The 18,185-nt window shown below is 53.8% G+C and overlaps 1 protein-coding gene across 1 annotated transcript; it reads left to right on the top strand.

Annotated features, from left to right (window-relative positions):
• Positions 1-3,145: 3,145 nt before the first annotated feature.
• Positions 3,146-12,824, top strand: A3GALT2 (alpha 1,3-galactosyltransferase 2). Its single transcript, XM_008156978.3, has 5 exons — positions 3,146-3,168; positions 8,944-9,027; positions 9,229-9,318; positions 9,598-9,735; positions 12,137-12,824. The coding sequence occupies exons 1-5, from the start codon at positions 3,146-3,148 to the stop codon at positions 12,822-12,824; spliced, it is 1,023 nt and encodes a 340-aa protein (XP_008155200.2).
• The last annotated feature ends 5,361 nt before the right edge of the window (positions 12,825-18,185 follow it).

Genomic DNA, 18,185 nt, shown 5'->3' with positions numbered 1-18,185 from the left:
TTTTATGCCTTTCTTTCCTGGAGATGCCTGTCCCTACAGGTATAGGTCCTGAGTGGCGCCAGCTCACCCCTCGGAGCGGGGTGGGTCCCTGGTTGGGACAGCATCTCCTCCGCACTTAGCTGGGCTGGGCCACTGAGGGCGCCCTCAGCCCCGGTCCTTACAGGGGTGGCAGGTTCTACGTCTCCTCACACGGGTGTCCCTTGAAGTGGAGGGTCCAGAGCCCGTTCAGCTCTGAACCCCATACCCACCATTCCCATTGGGGAGACAAGACCCCATGGGGATATCTGGGACACCTTAGGCTGAACCCTGACTCCCATCCTCTAGCCGACACCGTTAGTTGTTGCTGCTCAGTGTCCAGGAGAGCCCTTGGAATGGCTCTGGTTCACTCAGCATGTTCTGAGCATATTTTGGACGCTGGAATAGCAAATTATTAGAAAGTCATTGTCCCTCAGGAGGTAACACCTAAGCCTCGAATGAAAGAGAGCTCATTCCAGACCCAGGCAGCTCACCCAAAGGCAGGAGCATGAAGGTGGGCGTGCCGACCACAGGATGTGAGGGGCGGCGGGACGGGCTGTTGACCTGGGCCTCAGAGCCAGGCCTTGTGCTGGCAACGAGGCCCTGGAGGTGAGCACACTGCTGTGCCTGCTTGCACGGAGCTTACATCTCGCTGCACCTGTCCCGGGGAAGGGAGGAGGGCAGCTGGCCTGCTCCTGACCCTTCTCTAGTTTTTCCTGCAGACAGTGTTTCCACTTGTTTAAAACAGGATCTAGGCCGAGGGCCCAACCTACTGAATCAGAGAACCTAAGGGTGGGGCCCTGGAAGATCAAGCCCACACAGAGCCAATACCCTCACCTTGATAGCACCTCTCTGGAAAGCCTGTTACATGTAGTTGCTCCTGCCCTGGCCGGGAGTGGTTAGAGCATCGTCCTGATACCAATGCACTAATGGGTTCCATCCCCATCAGGGCACATACAAGCAGCAACCAATGAATGCAAAACTAGATGGGACAACTAATGGATGTTTCTCTCGCTCTCTAAAACCCATTTTTAAAATATATGGACTGTTCTAGCCGGTTTGGCTCAGTGGGTAGAGTGTTGGCCTGTGGACTGAAGAGTCCCAGGTTCCATTCCAGTCAAGGGCACATGCCCGGGTTGCAGGCTTGATCCCCAGTAGGTGGCGTGCAGAAGGCAGCCGATCCATGATTCTCATCATTGATGTCTCTCTCTCTCCCTCTCCCTTCCTCTCTAAAATCAATAAAAATATATTAAAAAAAAAAAATAAAATGAAAGATATGTACTACCTGGAAGAGGAGGAAAAACAGATTACAGGCTTACCTTGCATTTTTGCGCTTCATTGCAGTTCACAAATACTGCATTTTTTTCATTGTCTTATTTTAAGATATTGCCCCAGTCACCCCAACCTTCAGCAACCACCACCCTGATCAGTCAGCAACCATCAACATCGAGGCAAGACCCTTCACCTGCACAAAGATTACAACTTGCTGAAGGCTCAGACGATGGCTAGCATTTTTAGCAATAATGTATTTGAAAACTAAGGTATGTGCGTTATTTTAGACATGATGCTATTGTACACTTAAAAGTCTACAGTAGCCTGGCCAGTATGGCTCAGTGGGTGAGCTTCGACCCATGAAGCAGAAGGACATGGATTGATTCCCGGTCAGGGCACATACTGGGGTTTCAGGCTCCATCCCCAGTAGGGGGCGTGCAGGAGGCAGCCAGTCAGTGATTCCCTCTCATCATTGATGTTTCTATCTCTCCCTCTCCCTTTCTTTCTGAAATCAATAAAAAATATATTTAAAAAATAATAAAAGGCTATAGTATAAACATGGCTTTTCTGTGTCCTAGGGAACCAAAAACTTGCCCTGGCTCACTGTATTTCAATATCCGCTTTGTCATCGTGGTCTGGCACAGGATCGACAGCCAGATTGATAGCCCTGAGGGCGGAGCCAGGACTGGGAAGTGTGGTTGTTCCTGGAGAGAGGGAATGGCTAGCAGGACCAGGGGCCAGCACAGCCCCTGAGCTGAGGGGGACGAGGGAGAGCATAAAGGACCTTGGGGAGGGCACCTAGTGGGGAGGGCACCTGGGGACACCCCCTGCCCTGCCCCTCCCGCTGCAGGAAGTGGGCAGGTACGCTGTGGCCTGGGTGGCTCTGTGCAAGTCCACTCTGGACCTCGACATTCCCCTTCCTGGAAGAGAGTGAAAGCCAGGCCACACCTGAGTTTGTTTTGGTGTGCATGGTGGGGAAGGAAACCTGCGTTCCCCAGAGGGCCTGGTGAATTGGAGGGAACGGACTTAGGTAAATATGGGCACCGTTTCTTTACTTTGGGTGAAAGGCCCCACCTCCCGGCGTTTGAAGGGTGCATCCTTACCTATATTTTTGTTCCTGTTTACACTTGACACAAAATTTTTCAAACCTTTGATTATGGTCCACAGTTTAAAAAGTGTTTCCAACATTCATATACATACTTAAATACATAATTGAAAACAAAATTTCACAAAACAATACCTACCTTTATGTACAGTGCATTCTGGTGTTTTCCATTCTCTTCCTGTTCATACTTTTTAAGTCTTGGTCACGATCCATGAAATCGATTTCATGGCCCTCGGATGGATCACAACCTGCATTTCAAAAAACGCTGCCCGGTGCAAACTCCAGAAATTCCCTATCCACGGTCCTGGGTGACGATACCGCATTTCGCTGAGGAGGCAAAGGACTCCTGGGGTAAACTGTCCAAGATCACAATCAGGAGACAAGTGCCCTGGGGCTCTGGCTGAAGCCTTTCTCTGATCAGACCAGAAGACACTGGAAGGGGCGCAAGGAGCTTAGAGAGGAAAAGGGAGTCAGTACAAAGTAGCTCAGAGCCTCTGGCCAATCAGAGCTGGCCTTATTCCAGTCCACTGTTTTCCAAGGGAGTGCCCAGCCCCCACTCCAGCCTGGAGCCAGCCTCCTCCAGCAGGTGCCACTCCTAAGTCCCACACCAGGCGAGGCGAGGCCGTCATCCCCGCCTGCCTCTGGGTGTGGTCCCAGATGGCCTGTAACCGCCTTGTCCCAGATGCTGGGTCATTTGCTTCCCAGCTCTGAGCTGAGCGAGTTCTTGGAAGGCTGCCCCACCAGCTTCTCAACATGGCTCTCACAGAGGGACTCCGGTGAGTGGGGCACCCCCAGTGCGGGGGGAGCTGGGGCAGGACAGCTGACCTGAGGAATCCAGAGCAGCCTAGGAGGCACCAGGACGGTCCTGGGAGAAGGTGACTCTAAGAGGGAACACGGCCCACGGGGTAGACAGACACAGCAGGGGGTGATCTGGGAGATCTCGTAGCCTGTGAGGAGCTGGGTAAGTCCTCTTGCTTCCCTAACTCTGAGCCCCTTGGTGAGCCAGAGAAGGCAGGCCTGGGGGCTGCACCCCGACTGTAACTAGAGGTCTCCATGTTCCCACGGCAGTGACTGTCCAGGATTGGAAGCTTGTACCTGCTTAAGAACTAAAGACTGATCTTTAACCCCTCTGGAAAGGAAGTGCAGGGAACAGGACATGAGGTGGGCTTGAGGGACCACCTTCTGCAGGTAGAGGAGGGGTGAAGGGGGTCCTTTTGAAAATATCTGAGAAGGGAATGTGAAGGAATAGGCCAGGCAGCGGCCATACGGACTAAGGGCTCCCAGGCTGGGGCATAGAAAGGCGGCAGGAGCTGGCGGGTGCCTGCGCAGGCCTGGGTCTCAGCACCCTCCCAGACCTGACAGGTGCAGCCCACCTGGGGCGGCTCTGCCTGGCTGCCCCGGTGGAGGCCCAGTGCCCAAGATAAGCATCGGGACAGCAGTGAGAGCAAAGGTCCCAGCCAGCCTTGTCCTGCCCTGCACCACAGAGGGTACCTCCTGCCGTGCACCTGGGCAGCCCTGCTTCCGGGAGCCGGAAAGGCCCTGGTGCAGCCAGCCCTCAGGAGCTCAGCGTGGAGCTGAGAGGGAGGGGAGAGAGAGGCTTTTTGTAGGAGAGACACTGACAGGACCGTGAGGAGCCAAGCCTATGGGCAATGGTAACAGGGACTTTTGGAAGACGAGCCTCCGGGTTGAGCTGGGGCCAGGTCAGAAAAAGCCCCAAATGCCAGGCTCCGGCTTGGGAGTCAGACAGAGAACTAAGTTCAAACCTCAGCTCCAACACTTAACTAGCCGTGTGAGCCTGAGCAAATGGTTTAACCCTTCTGAGCCACAGTCCCCTGTTTACAAGATGGAGGTAATCACAGTGTCTTCCTCCAGCAATCGTGGTCAGCCTTCCAGGAGACAGGAACATAAAACTGTCAGCACAGCCTCCGCCTCAGTAAGCTCCTGGGATTACTCATAAAGAGTGCAGGGCGGACTCTAAGAAAACGGTGCTTTAAGCAAAGGAGTAACCATCAGTTTAGGAAGGAGAATGGAGACAAGGAACCCACTGATTACCCCATTCATTTACTGAACAAATAACTATTAATACCGCCAACTATGAGGCAGGCTCTCGGGTCCAAAGTCTAATAAGACAGGAAACTCGTGCCTGGGGGGGGGGGGGCAGACGTCTAGTTGGGCAGGTGCTGGCATAGGGTTTGCACAGGAGGAGCTCTTGGGAGGGCGGGTGTTGAGGGGAAGGTCAAGGAAGGCAGCCCCAGGAGGAAGCCAGGTATTGAGGAATGACTGGGAGCGTGGTGGTGGTGGATGGGAAAAGAGCAATCTGGGCAAAGATATAGAGGTGGGAGGACCCGGAGTCAAAGCAAGTCTAGGAATCACAGGCTGGAGACTGAGAGTTGCAGGAACCTGTCTGATGAGAAACAATGAGGGTAAGAGTTCAGTGGGGTGGAGAAGAGGGAGCCGAGAGCTCTCTGGGGGAGGCAAATGCAATGGAACTTGGTGATCGAATGGCTATGAGGGGAGGGGTGGCGGGAAGGGTCCACTTGGGTAACCGGGGCCAGTCACGGAGAATGCAGAAGGAAGAAGAGATCAGGGAATGCAAATTGGGAAGCCCTGAGCTGGAGGTGTCTGTGGGACACCCAGGTAGACACCGCAGTCCAGGAGACACACGGTGCCTGAGTCCAGTGTTCAGTGAGAGCTGGGCTGGACGCGGGTTTGGGAGTCATTGGTAGAGAAAAGACAAGGCGTGAAAGGGGGACCACACAGAATCCTAACTGGATTCCACATGACAAGAAGGGCAAGCCATGCAGAGGTGAATGAGGAGGCTGGGGCCAGAGCACAGCAGGGGAGCACAAGAGAGATCCCAGGAGCCAGAGGCATGGAGCTCTGCACACCAGACCCAGGGGGCGGGTTTTGTTCTAAGAGCGTAAGAAGTCATTGAGAGGCCTGGAGGAGGGAAGAGATGTTCCAATATGTTTTTGAAAGTTCATTCTGGAGAACAGATTGTTGGGGGGCAAGAGTAGAAGCAGGGAGGCTGAAAGGGGTGCTATGAGGTTATCCATACAGTGGCCTGGAGTGGAATGAGAGGAGGTGTAGGCCCATGGATGGAGTGGAGTGTGTTTGTGGGAGAGTCCACAGGGCTTGTTGGGGCGTGACCGATGGGAGGAATAAAGGGGGGCTCCTAGGTCTTCAGTTTGAGAAATGGGGTATATATCATGATGTCCATGTCCCAGGATGGAGGAGACCTGAGTGGGGAGCAGGTTTCTGAGGAAAATCGAGAGTCCCTTTCTGGTCGTATAAGTTTGAGATGCTTGTGAGATATCCAAGTGGAGAGATCAGGTGGCACCAGTGCCCCCAGGAGTCCTCTGTCACTACCAATGACGCCCAGATCAGTCCACCAGAGGCCCCAGGCCATGATTCGGCCCGCACCCCACTTCCAGGAGGGAGGTCCGCTGGAGGCCGTGGTCTCCTAAGAAAGCCATTGGGTCACTTTTGCACATTGTTGTCTCCTTTCCATGGACCTCCCTTCCCGCCCTACTATCTTCTTTTCTTGGATACCTTCTATTGCTCAGGTGCTAGCTTAGAGGTCACCTCCTCCAGGAGGCTGCCCTGACTTCCCACCTGTCAAGGCTTAGGTGCCACTCTCCAAGCTGCCCTCGTAGCATCTTCTATTTATATTAATTACAGCCTTCACTGTGCTGTGTTCCATTCATCTGCTTGCTGCTGTCACCTGACCTTTTCCCTCTCCTCGTGGACTCACACATTCCTGACTCCACTTCCTGAAGACAGGCCCTCTGAAACCCTGACCTAGCACAGCGCTTGATTCTGAGCGTGTGCCCATGAATATAGGTGGAATGCATGAGTGAACAGAAACCGCCAACTATGAGGCAGGCTCTCGGGTCCAAACTTACTCCATGCTGAAGATTATCTCCTTTGAACAGAATCCCAGAAGCTGAGGTTGTTGGATTAAAGGGGATGAAGACTGAAAGCGTCAACCCCCTTAGCTAAGGAGCTTTCCACAAGAGCTGCGGTATTCTACACGCCCACCAGCAAGTGTGAGAGAGCCCATCTCACCGTGTTTTTGCAGCGTGGCTAGTTTTCTTTATTTCAATTTTTAAAAATACGTATTTTTATTTATTTCAGAGAGGAAAGGAGAGGGAGAAAGAGAAACATCAATGATGAGAGAGAATCATTGATCGGCTGCCTCCTGCACGCCCCACACTGGGGATTAAGCCCACAACCCGGGCACGGGCCCTGACTGGGAATCGAACCATGATCTCCTGGTTCACAGGTTGATACTCAACCACTGAGCCACGGCACCAGGCTTCTTTCCTTTTTAAATGAGCTCATTTTATAGGCAAATTAGAACCACCTTGTTCTAATTTGTATGTCTTTGATTACTAGTGAGGGTGAACATTCTTCCATGTTTGACTACTAAATGCATTTCTTCTTTGAGGATTTACCTGGTCATGTGATGTGGAAACGGGTAAGGCGGGCTGGTGTTTTGTGAGGTGTTCTGGGGGCTGTGTGGGGAGTGACTGGAGGCACGGAGGCTGCCGCTGGAATGGTCCTGGTGAGGGGTGAGCAGGCAGGGTCGCTGTGGGGGCTGGAGGAACAGCAGGGGCAGAGGGGGTAAACTAACATTATTATTAACTCTATTCAGGAATAAGAGTAGTAGCTACAGCTTACTGAGCCACTAGTACAGGGGTCCTCAAACTTTTTAAACAGGGGGCCAGTTCACTGTCCCTCAGACCGTTGGAGGGCCGGACTATAGTTTAAAAAAAACTAGGAACAAATTCCTATGCACACTGCACCTATCTTATTTTGAAGTAAAAAAAAAAACGGCAAAAACACCCGCATGTGGCCCGCGGGCCGTGGTTTGAGGACGCCTGCACTAGTATGTGTGAGCCTTGTTCTCTTCACTTAGCATGTGACAACTCTGACCACGACAGCCTCGGAGGCAGGTATTCTTGTCCACATTTCACAGATGAGGAGACCACCGTGCAGACGTCCACAGCCTTGCCCGGGCTCAGGCAGCTAATACGCGGTGGAGCTGGGACTCGAACCCAAGGGTCTGGTCCCAGTCTATGCTGCTCACCATGGGGGTCCAGCCTCCCCAGAGACAGGGGCACACCTCAGAGATGCAGAGAGCAGGATAAGACCCCCAGAAGGAGCTTATTAAGATTCTCAGCTCTTGGCCCCCTTCCTGGAAAACAACCAGCCACGGACAAATCCGAGCCCACCTCCTCTGAGCCGGGAATGGGGCTGCTGAGTTCTGCTGGAGGAACCAGCCCGGTGACTGGAGCCACGATAGACACCTGGTCCCTGACCACAGCTGCCCTCCCTCCACGCGGCCCGGCAGCTCTTCCCCAGCGTTAGCTCTCACCTCCCAGCCGCCAGTCACAACTTCCCTGCCTCCCCTCCGACTCTCTCCCACCCAAGGTCAGTCCCAGCCCCTTCCCAGATGAAACACCCCACACCTAATGCTAGCATCCCCCCAACCTGTCCGAGGCTGTGCCCCCCAGCACTACTGGTAAAAGCAAAGCATATACACTGAGTGGCCAGATTATTAGGCGTTCAGAGATCATAATAATCTGGCCACTCAGTGTACATCTAAATGCTCATTAGAAGGGACCTGGTCAGATACATTATGCTATTGCCAATCAATGGAAAAGGGTGAGGAAGTGATTTAAGTACTGAGATGGAATAACCTCAACGACATTATGTCAGTGGAAGATGCAAGATGCAGTATTATCTACTGTGCTACCATCTGTGGGAGAAAGAACGAGGAGATGAAAATCATTACAGGGTGAAAAAAAGAAAAAAAGCAAGGGGGAGGGGCAGGGTGGGGTGGAGAATCTGCTACCACATTCACCACTCAGCCTGCCTGTGCAGACTCTTTCTGGAAAGACACACAGGAAGCTGGCGATGTTATGGGGCGACCCGCAAGAGACGACCGCCAGAGACAGAGATAAAAATGTATGAGCCTTTATCAAGCTGGCCGGCGACTACAGCTGCAGCACTTCACCGCGGTGAAGGCCGAACTGCAGGGCCGACCACAGGTGTTACAGCAAATTTATACTCAGAATCCACAAGAGGGAGTGAGGACAGTTACAATGACAGCCCAAAGGTGACAAAAGTTATTTCAGCCGTTTCCAAGAAACTCAGGGCACAGGTGCAACGCCTGGGCATGCTTGCCCGGAGCTTGAACCGCCACCTCCCTCCAAACTCCAACCGACCCTCTACCTCCCTGTCTACCTCCCTCTGTCCCAAGGCATCCTGCCTCCAGGCAGCGGAGGAGCTGTGCAATGTTTGCAGCCCAGAACAGGCGACACTGGCTGCCCCCCCGCAGAGGAGCTGGGTGTCTGGGGACAGGAAGGTCCTTGCACTGCACATCCTTGTGTATCTTTGAATATGCATGTGAAGAGAATATATTCGTATCCATAATAATATTACCAATAATAAAATGAAACATTAAGTTGCACAACGATTTCTCACACGTGTGTGCAGGTATCTGTGTGTATATAAATGTAAACAGAAATGTAAATCGTCCCCAGGGCCTGGAAGAGGATCTTCTGGTGGCTGATCCTACTTGCAGTCAGCTTCTCAGGGCTGCTCCTGTATGGGCTCCCTGCAGTCAGGTACACCTCCTTTCCCCAGCGCTCAGGTGGGCCCTCCGGGCAGGATGACAGTGGGTCTTCCCAAGCATCCCCTTGAGGGTTGGAGGGTGTGACCGGCCCGGCCCACTCAAGTGTCCTGGGGGCTCTCCCTCCCGGTAAGGAGCAGAGCGACAGGGCTGCTGAGCAGGCTGGCGTGCCCCTCACTGCTGCCCCGCCCAACAGGCATCTGGAAACCTTCATCCCCATGGGCACCTGCCCTTTGGCCAGAATGCCCCCGCTGAGAGACAACTTCACAGGCCTCCTGCATCTCTGGTAAGGAGATACAGTCCCTCCCACCCTGAGATCTCCCATGGTGCCCTCCAGTCTGTGCTCCAGCGTCCCTGCCCTCCTACCCCCGACCCCGGCAGAGCCAGGCTCTCCACCCAATGGCCCAGCGGGTTGCACATCTCGGGGTCTGTTTGTGTTGGTTCCGGGCCAGGGACTGGGTATGCCCCACCTGGGGGTCCCTAGGGCCCCGCATGGGGAGATGGCAGTGAGCATCGCCAAGTGGGTGGACAGATGGACCCTGTCTCCCATCCTTGCTCTGGCCAGGGCCCGGCCGGAAGTCCTGACCTGTACCTCCTGGGGGGCCCCCATTATTTGGGATGGCACTTTTGATCCAGATGTGGCCCAACAAGAAGCTATACAGCAGAACCTCACCATTGGGCTGACTGTCTTTGCTGTAGGCAGGTAAGACCTGGGGAGGGGAGCAGGGCTGTCAATCAGGGAGTGGGGGGGGGGGTGCATGTGATACGGGTGGTGGGGCTCCCTGTTCCCTGTGCCAGAGGATCCCAAGGGGATGCAGAAGGCAAAGACGGCACCCCTATCCCACTCATCCCCTGCCTGTCCTCCTGGACCCTAGCCCTGTGCAGCCCGCCCAGCACAGGCAGCCAGGGGCTCGACGCCATGTCCTGCAAAGAGCCTGCCATGGGGCTGTCGTCCGTTTGGAGACACTGGGTTTGTGGTGAGACAATGATGACGTCTCTCATGTGAGGATGGGGAGACGAGGGGAGAGCAGCTGGGTGAACAGAGGAAAGGGCGTGGCTGCAGTAAGTGCCCACTGAGGTCAGTGGCTCAGAGGCCGGCACGCGATAAGGGGAGGGTGGAGGCTTGCCCAGCAAGCCTGATGGAGGGAAAGGGGCAGGGGAGCTGAGGGTCTCTGCAAGGGAGTGAATCTTGAGCTGAGTAGAGAGGGAAGTGAAGAGAGGAGGGGCGGGGGGCGCTGAGAAAGGGTTCAAACCTGAGCACTCAGTGGGGTAGGACTGCTGGGGAGGGGTATCCCAGGAAGTGGGCTGGAAGGATGGGGGGGGTCACAGAGTAGGACAGACTGCTGATGAGCAGGCCAAGGGAGTAGACATGGGGCTAGGTGACTGAGGAGGGTAGAGGCAGAATCACTGTCGGAGAGGAGTCTGAGGTACGGAGAAGGAGCCGAGTGGGAGGTGGAGAAGAAATCCCCGGGGCACTGACATCCCCATTATGGATGGCAGCTGTCCAAGCTGGGTGCCCATTAGAGGAAGCATTTGTAATAATGCAACAGACTGCTTTGGGAAGGCGGTGAGAGTTTGGCGTCCAGGAAGAATGTGGGGAAGGAATTCTATTATCAAATACCCCAGAACTCTGAACGCCACTGGGAGTTAGAGGGCAAACAGGACTAAGGGCTGACCCATCGGCCAGGTGGGCGGAACCCTGTGCTCCCACTTCTATTCTGGATGCTAAGTATCTAGTAGGGTGTTCTTGCACCAGCCGTAGGGGGCAGGATCTCGGGGTCCAGAAATTCCAGGGCCTTGAGGTCCTGAATTCCAAGGTTTTGTGAGTCTAACACCCTGGGAGGCTGAGGTTTCCAAGGTCTCTGATTCCAGTTCCTCACGGACCTACCAGGAATAGAGCAAGGGCAGGTAAAAGCTCTGTCCCGAATGCCAAGCTGGTTCGATCATAGCTCTGCACTCACCACCTGTGTGTATGCGTGCACCAGGCACGAAAGCTCTTTGTGGCTCAGTTTCCTCACCTCAAAAATAGCGATAACAATAAATGGTGAGGATTAAGCGCTCCACTTGAACTCTGTCTGCCACATGACAAATGTTCAAAAATATTAGGCATTATTACTATTATTTCAGAACCCTGGGACCCCAAAATCTTTTAATACAACGTCTCCAATATTACAAATGTTCTAGTAAGGAATTACCACAAACTTAGGGAGTTAAGACAACAATTATTTATCACGAGGCCCAGTACACAAAATTCGTGCACTCGGGGTAGGGGAGAAGGGGTCCCTCAGCCCAGCCTGCATGCTCTCACAGTCCGGGAGCCCTTGGGGGACATCTGACTGATGGCTAAGCCGGCAGTCGGACATCCTTCCCGCTGCCATGGAGGTGGGAGAGGCTCCATGCACTGGCTTCTGGCTGAGTGGCGCTCCCCTACATTGAGCGTCTGCCCCCTGGTGGTCAGTGCACATCATAGCGACCGGTCATTCCCCTATTCAGTCGATTTGCATATTAGCCTTTTATGATATAGGTTAGGATTATAGCTCATGATTTTGTGGGCCAGGAATTCCAACAGGAAGCATTCCACTGTTCCCCAATGTCCGGGTCTCTCCTGGGATAACCGACTGCTAAAGACTGGTGGGGCACCTCTCTCCACACAGCCTCTCTGTGCGGCTGGTCTGGGCTTCCTCACATCAATGCAACATCCAAATTTGGAACTTATTAAACAAAGGCCCAGAGCTCTAGAGCGACAAAGGCTGACCACGATCAGCCCTTTGAAGGCCAGCGCAGCACCACTTCCTTGGTACCGCGGTCAGGGAGGGCCCGTGTTCAAGGGAAGGAAGACGGGGCCCCTGAGGGCACGAGTGGCAAACAATTTGCAATCACCTTTAATGGCTTGCACGATTTGGGGACTGGAGCCTTCAGGAGCTCCAGGGACTGAGGTTGCAAGTTAACAAGGACCTGAATGCGGAGGAGCAGGGAAGCTCGAGTCGGGGGGAGGGGCGGGGAGAGGACAAAGGGCGAGGGGATAAGGAGGAGGGTCGCGGCTGCGCAGGGCGCCTTGTCCAGGATGACAGCACCCCAGCCCCCCACCCCCACCCCCCTTGCAGGTACCTGGAGAAGTACCTGGCGCGCTTCCTGGAGACAGCCGAGCAGCACTTCATGGTGGGCCAGCGCGTGGTCTACTACGTGTTCACGGAGCGCCCGGCCGCCGTGCCGCGCCTGCCGCTGGGCCCCGGCCGCCGGCTGCGCGTGGAGCGGGTGCTGCGCGAGCGGCGCTGGCAGGACGTGTCGATGGAGCGCATGCGCACGCTGCACGCGGCGCTGGGCGGCCGGCTGGGCCGCGAGGCGCACTTCGTGTTCTGCATGGACGTGGACCAGTACTTCAGCGGCGCCTTCGGGCCCGAGACGCTGGCCGACTCGGTGGCGCAGCTGCACGCCTGGCGCTACCACTGGCCGCGGAGGCTGCTGCCCTACGAGAGCGACCCGCGCTCGGCCGCCGCGCTGGCACCGGGCGAGGGCGACTTCTACTACCACGCGGCGCTGTTCGGGGGCAGCGTGGCGGCGCTGCGCCGGCTGACGGGGCACTGCGCGCGGGGCCAGCAGCAGGACCGCGCGCGCGGCCTCGAGGCGCGCTGGCACGACGAGAGCCACCTCAACAAGTACTTCTGGCTGCACAAGCCCGCCAAGGTGCTGTCGCCCGAGTTCTGCTGGTGCCCGGAAATCGGCCGGCGAGCCGAGATCCGCCGCCCGCGCCTGCTCTGGGCGCCCAAGGAGTACACGCTGGTGCGCGACTAGGAGCCAGCGCCAGGCCGCGCCCCTCCTGCGGACACCGGGGCCCGGGAAGATGCGCAGTGAGCGGAACAGCAGGAAGAGACCCTGAAGCCACCGGGGTCCCTTCTGGACGCAGCATGGCGCTTTGGAGGACAGGGAGAGAGGGGCTGGAAGCAGCCCTAGCACCTCCGGCCGGTGCCCAGACAGGAGGTGGGAGACGCCCTGGGCCTCGAGAGTGTTTTGCGCAGACAGTGTTGTGGTTGGGCCTGCGCATGTGGCCCTTCAGCAGAAGCCACCAGGACACTGAAGAAAAGGACTTTCAGGACCTGGAAGGTACACAGCTCACCGGGAGCCACACAGCAAGGTCTCGGGTCGAGAGAGGGCAGGCCCGGGTTCCCTTTTCTTGGGATGGAGAGTGGGGTTCTAGGGTTTCGTGGACTCCCCCTGTTGGTGAATTCAACATGTAAGAGCGGGGATTTAAAGCTCCGGAAGAGGAAAAACAAGGGGCCCAAGTGATTAGTTACTGAAATCAGCCAAGATCTCTAAAACACAGAGCCTCAGTGGGCGGTGCAGCCTGTTCTTTCCTCCTGCGGCTGGCCCTGGGTTATTGGAGACAGCTGCTCTCTTGGACGTGCCTGCCTTGGCAATCAAAGCTTCAATTGGACACTTGCATTACAAAAAGGCAAAAATAACAACAACAAAAAAAAAAACAGCAACGACTCAGGAAGGGAGCTTCTCACTTGCAAGCCTCCTTTCCCTCACTTTCTGCGGGGAACTGAGGCATAGAGACCTTTCACCTCTGACCTTACTGAATTTAGTCTATGCCGCCTGAAGAGATGTTTTAGCCCCCCCCCCCCCCGCCTCCCGTCAGCAACCCCCCATTTTTATTTTTTTTTCAATGAGGAGACTGGATGCCAGTGGCATCCAGCTCCTTGGCTTTGACCTTTCACCTCCCTGGCCCTCAAGCATAGTTTGTACATACTTAAGTAATATTATTGTGAGTGAAAAAGGGGCTATGACATAACCTAACAAGTTCAGGGGGCCACATGGCAGGCCTGATAAGCTCAGCAACCACACAGGATGGTCTGATCCTAAATTCCTAACTGGGCAGGCCATGGTGGGAGTCACATCCCAGGACTACAGCATCCTTAGCAAAGGTCAGCCTTGATCCCAAGTGAGCCCTGTCCACTGTTCTTTTACATCTAGGGTAACATACCTTTGAATGGCAGAGTGATCGCTCTTCCAGACCCCTCGAGGACACAGCACAGGCGCAAGATACCAGAACCCATCCTTGTTATCCTGTTTGCCCAATACCATCTCTACGTGCTGTGTGAATCACTAGTTGTCCTGTACAGCCAATGTAAAACCATGTGTTCCTCCATTTTGCTTTTTATCCGGTCCTAGAGATTTGCCCGCTCTGCTTTCTCCCACCTCCCTAATCTGTCACCGGTGATTTTATGTATCCTCCTCACGCTTTTTCTCCTTTAACTCTAAATGCATCCAAGGAGCTGCAAAACTGCCTTTTTCCAGAGCATTTTCTCAGTCTTTGAGATTTTGTTTCCAGGCAAAATTTGGCTCAAACTTTAAAAAAATTTTTTTATAGGAATTCATTTCTTTCCTAATTTTTTAATTTTTTATTATTATTATTTTTAATTTCAGAGAGGAAGGGAGAGGAAAAGAGAGATGAAACATCAATGAGAATCATTGATCAGCTGCCACCTGCAGGCCCCACACTGGGGATCGAGCCTGCAACCTGGTCATGTGCCCTGATTGGGAATCGAACTCTGACCTCCTGGTTCATAGGCTGACGCTCAATCACTGCCACACTGTCCGGGCAATTTATTTATTTACTTACTTGTTTATTTATTTATTTTTTAAATCCTCAGCCGAGGATATTTTTCCATTGATTTTTAGAGAGAGTGGAAGGGTTTGGGAGAGACAAAGAGAGAGACACATCAACTGGTTGCCTCCCGAATGCACTGGGACAGGGAATCGAGCCTGCAACCGAGGTACATGCCCTTGACCGGAATCAAACCCGGGACCCTTCAGTCCATGGGCAGATGCCCTATCCACTGAGCCAAATGGGCTAGGGCAACTCTTTTTTTTTTTTTTTTTAATGTGTTTATTGGGATGGTTTTTAAGAAGTTTATTTATTTTTAGAGAGAAAGGAAGGGGGAGAGAGAGAAGAAACATCGATGGTACAACATAGATCAGCTGCCTGCCTCCTGCTCACCCTCTACCAGGGATGGAGCCTGCAACTCGGGCCTGTGCCCTGACAAGGAATCGAACCAGCACCATCCTGGTGCACAGCAACCTCCTGGGAGAACGCCCAACCAACTGAGCCATACTGGCCAGGGCTCAGATGAACGTTTATAATGCTTTTCTGTATGTTGGGAGTTCTCTTGTTGGTATCATAATAAAATGAGTTATTCCAAAAGTCTTCATGGCATTTTTCCTGGAGCATCAGCGTTTACAAAAATGACATTTCCTTGTTCTGGGGCTCATAGGTCTGTTTGGTCACAGTGTCTAGGAGAGATGTTTCCTCAACCAGGGCTGCTGTCCAGACTCTGCATCCTCAACCGGAGAATACACAAGCTCGGAATAGGAGCATGAGGTCATCAGGTCCTCCAGGAAAGGTGGTCCCAGAGCCAAGGCAACAGGAGAGGTAACCAGGGGAAGCCCCTGGGCTTTTGTGGGACAATTGGGAACACTGAGGCCTGAGAGGGTGGGATTTCACTCCAGGTCTCCCGGGTCCTTTAGGTGGTGTTCGCGTAGACTTGCAGTTTTAACAGCCTCCACTGCTCCCAGGTAGGATAGCAAGTCCAGCTATAAGCCAATCCTGATGGTGTTTATAATCTAGTAATTTGTATAAGCCAGTTCCAGTTATTGATGATGTGGAATAAAAGATACCTCCCCTCTCAAAAGCAGTTCACACTTCCCTGGTGCCTCATACCTAAAGCAGGCAAGCAAAATCCAGAAGGCCTTTTGGCCACTGGATTAGAAATAAGAACAGGCCAGGTGTACTGGAGAACACGTTAGACCAGGGGTCCTCAAACTTTTTAAACAGGGGGCCAGTTCACTGTCCCTCAGACCATTGGAGGGCCGGACTATAGTTTTAAAAAAACTATGAACAAATTCCTATGCACACGGCACATATCTTATTTTGAAGTAAAACAAAACGGCAAAAACACCCGCATGTGGCCCGCGGGCCGTAGTTCGAGGACGACTGGGTTAGACTATGATCTGGTACATCCCTTCCTCTGGGACCGTTGTAGAGAGCGCCTGGGAAGGCACATGAGCATTTCTTCAATTATTGTCAGCTGAATCCAGTGGCGTTGGCAAAGCCACGTCCTGGAAACACGCTTTGCCAAGAGGCAGGATGTTGTCAGCTTGACCTTCAGTCCAGGTGCCAGGGGGTGGGTTTTGTTATTTAAATCCAGCCAAGCACCAGGAATGAATACGACTGGGGCCCACCCAAGAACGCACATAATCTCCTTTGTCTTGACCTTTAGTAAAACTTCCTGGTTTTTGCTGTATAAAATAAACACACTGTATTGGCTCTGGGTCCCTGTCTCTCCATCAGAGGACAGCATTCCCACCCAGCCCCAGCTTCTTCCTTCCATCTCTGTGTCTGTCTCTCATTTTCTCAATCCCCAGCCGCCCCTACTCAGGAACTGGGCCGCTCTCTAGCCGCGCTGGATGAGGAAAAGAGAGAAATATTCACAACCATGATCCCCATCTTACCCTAGAACAGTGGTCGACAAACTCATTAGTCAACAGAGCCAAATATCAACAGTACAACGATTGAAATTTCTTTGGAGAGCCAAATTTTTTTAACTTAAACTTCTTCTAATGCCACTTCTTCAAAATAGACTCGCCCAGGCCGTGGTATTTTGTGGAAGAGCCACACTCTAGGGGCCAAAGAGCCGCATGTGGCTCGCGAGCCGCAGTTTGCCGACCACGGCCCTAGAACATTCACTAAGGGTCATACACAGGAGGACCCTGGGGCACTAGAGACCTGAGCATGAGCAGGTAAGACCCGGATGGGAATCGGATGTTCATGCTCAAGTTCCTTACCTTTGCCTGGTCTGTTTTCTCACATGTAAAGTGGGGGTGCCAGTCGCCCTCTGCAGAGGTTGTGACGCTCCAGAAAGCATAACTTGCCGTCTCCCTCTCCTAGCCTGTCCCTTCTCCAACAGGTTCATAGTGCAAATAACTCACCAAACGGTCATTTCCTCTTTAAAAGAGACAGCGATGGCACACTCAAGGGTTTCTAGGTGCTGGGCTCGGGCAGCCTCATCTGTGGGTGCCGCCGGCGGTGTGCTGGGGAACCAGCTCTTGGAGGAAAAAGAAGGCCCAGTCTGCAGGGATCTGCACCACCGAGGATACCCCGCCACGGCTGATTTCCAGGCTCCCACTGACGGCAGAGTGGAAAAGAGGTGTGCGCCACCCACTCCCATGAGCCAGGACAGCAGGTCCTCGAATGATGTTTCGTTCAACATCATCCCTTACAGCGCTGAAGAGACACAGTAGGAACTTAACTCTCGCTGATATCATCAGTCTGTGGGAAAATTGTCTCGACATACGTCCTTTCACTTAAAGTCAAAGAACCTATCATGACATTACGGGCGGACTTAGCTGTACACGCCACGGGCACCACTGGTCTAGGAATCAAGTCACTGAGGCAGGTGGCCACCCCTGGCCGATCAGCTGTGGATGGGATGGGGCCATGTGACCAAATATGGCCAGAGCCCACCCTTTCACCGCGTGGCGGGCTGTGGGAGGTCCATTCCAGAGAAGAGGAGGAGTCCTGTGAGATGGCGTAAAACATGTTTTGGCTACTCGTCCATTTCCCCTTCTGATGTCACACAGGCTGGCGTCCTCCTGGGCAGGTGCTCAGGTGCAGACTCGCCCTCTGCTGGGGCGCAGAGCATGGGCTCTTGGCCTGCGCCCCACCAACTATAGACATTCCGGTCATGTGACTGGTTCAAGGACCACGCCTCGCCCAGTTCAAACCAGGAAGACCCCATCAGACTTTTGCTGGGACTTCTGGGAGAGACAGAGGCTTGACTGCTGGAAGCCTGTGGGCGGTGAGGCTGGAGTCCAAGGGTGAAGCTGACTGGGAACAAGGCCAAGTGGAAAGACACTTCACTGAGCCCTGAAGCGGCCCTGACCCGGCCGCTGTCCGGGTGTTATGTAAGCCAATAAATCCTCGTTTGCGCTGGGCGTTCCACACCCTGCAGCCATGTCACACTCACAAGGGCTGTGAAGGCTCAGAGGCGTGAGCTCCACGGTGACTCATGTCCAAGTCACTTCTGTCTCTCCCATAATGCCTAGCACAGGGCCTACCTTGATAAACTTTGGAAGGATTAATTCCTGCATTTC

This window comes from Eptesicus fuscus, chromosome 9, assembly GCF_027574615.1.
Source record: "Eptesicus fuscus isolate TK198812 chromosome 9, DD_ASM_mEF_20220401, whole genome shotgun sequence".
Taxonomy (NCBI): Eukaryota; Metazoa; Chordata; class Mammalia; order Chiroptera; family Vespertilionidae; genus Eptesicus; species Eptesicus fuscus.
Note: the sequence above shows the minus strand (reverse complement) of the source record. Positions and strands in the feature narration are given on the sequence as shown.

Excerpts from the sequence above, each read along its gene's own strand:
- A3GALT2 (XM_008156978.3), top strand. The coding sequence starts at position 3,146 with ATGGCTCTCACAGAGGGACTCCG. Across the intron at positions 9,319-9,597 it reads ACAGGCCTCCTGCATCTCTG|GGCCCGGCCGGAAGTCCTGA; the intron begins GTAAGGAGATAC and ends TGCTCTGGCCAG. Across the intron at positions 9,736-12,136 it reads ACTGTCTTTGCTGTAGGCAG|GTACCTGGAGAAGTACCTGG; the intron begins GTAAGACCTGGG and ends CCCCCCTTGCAG.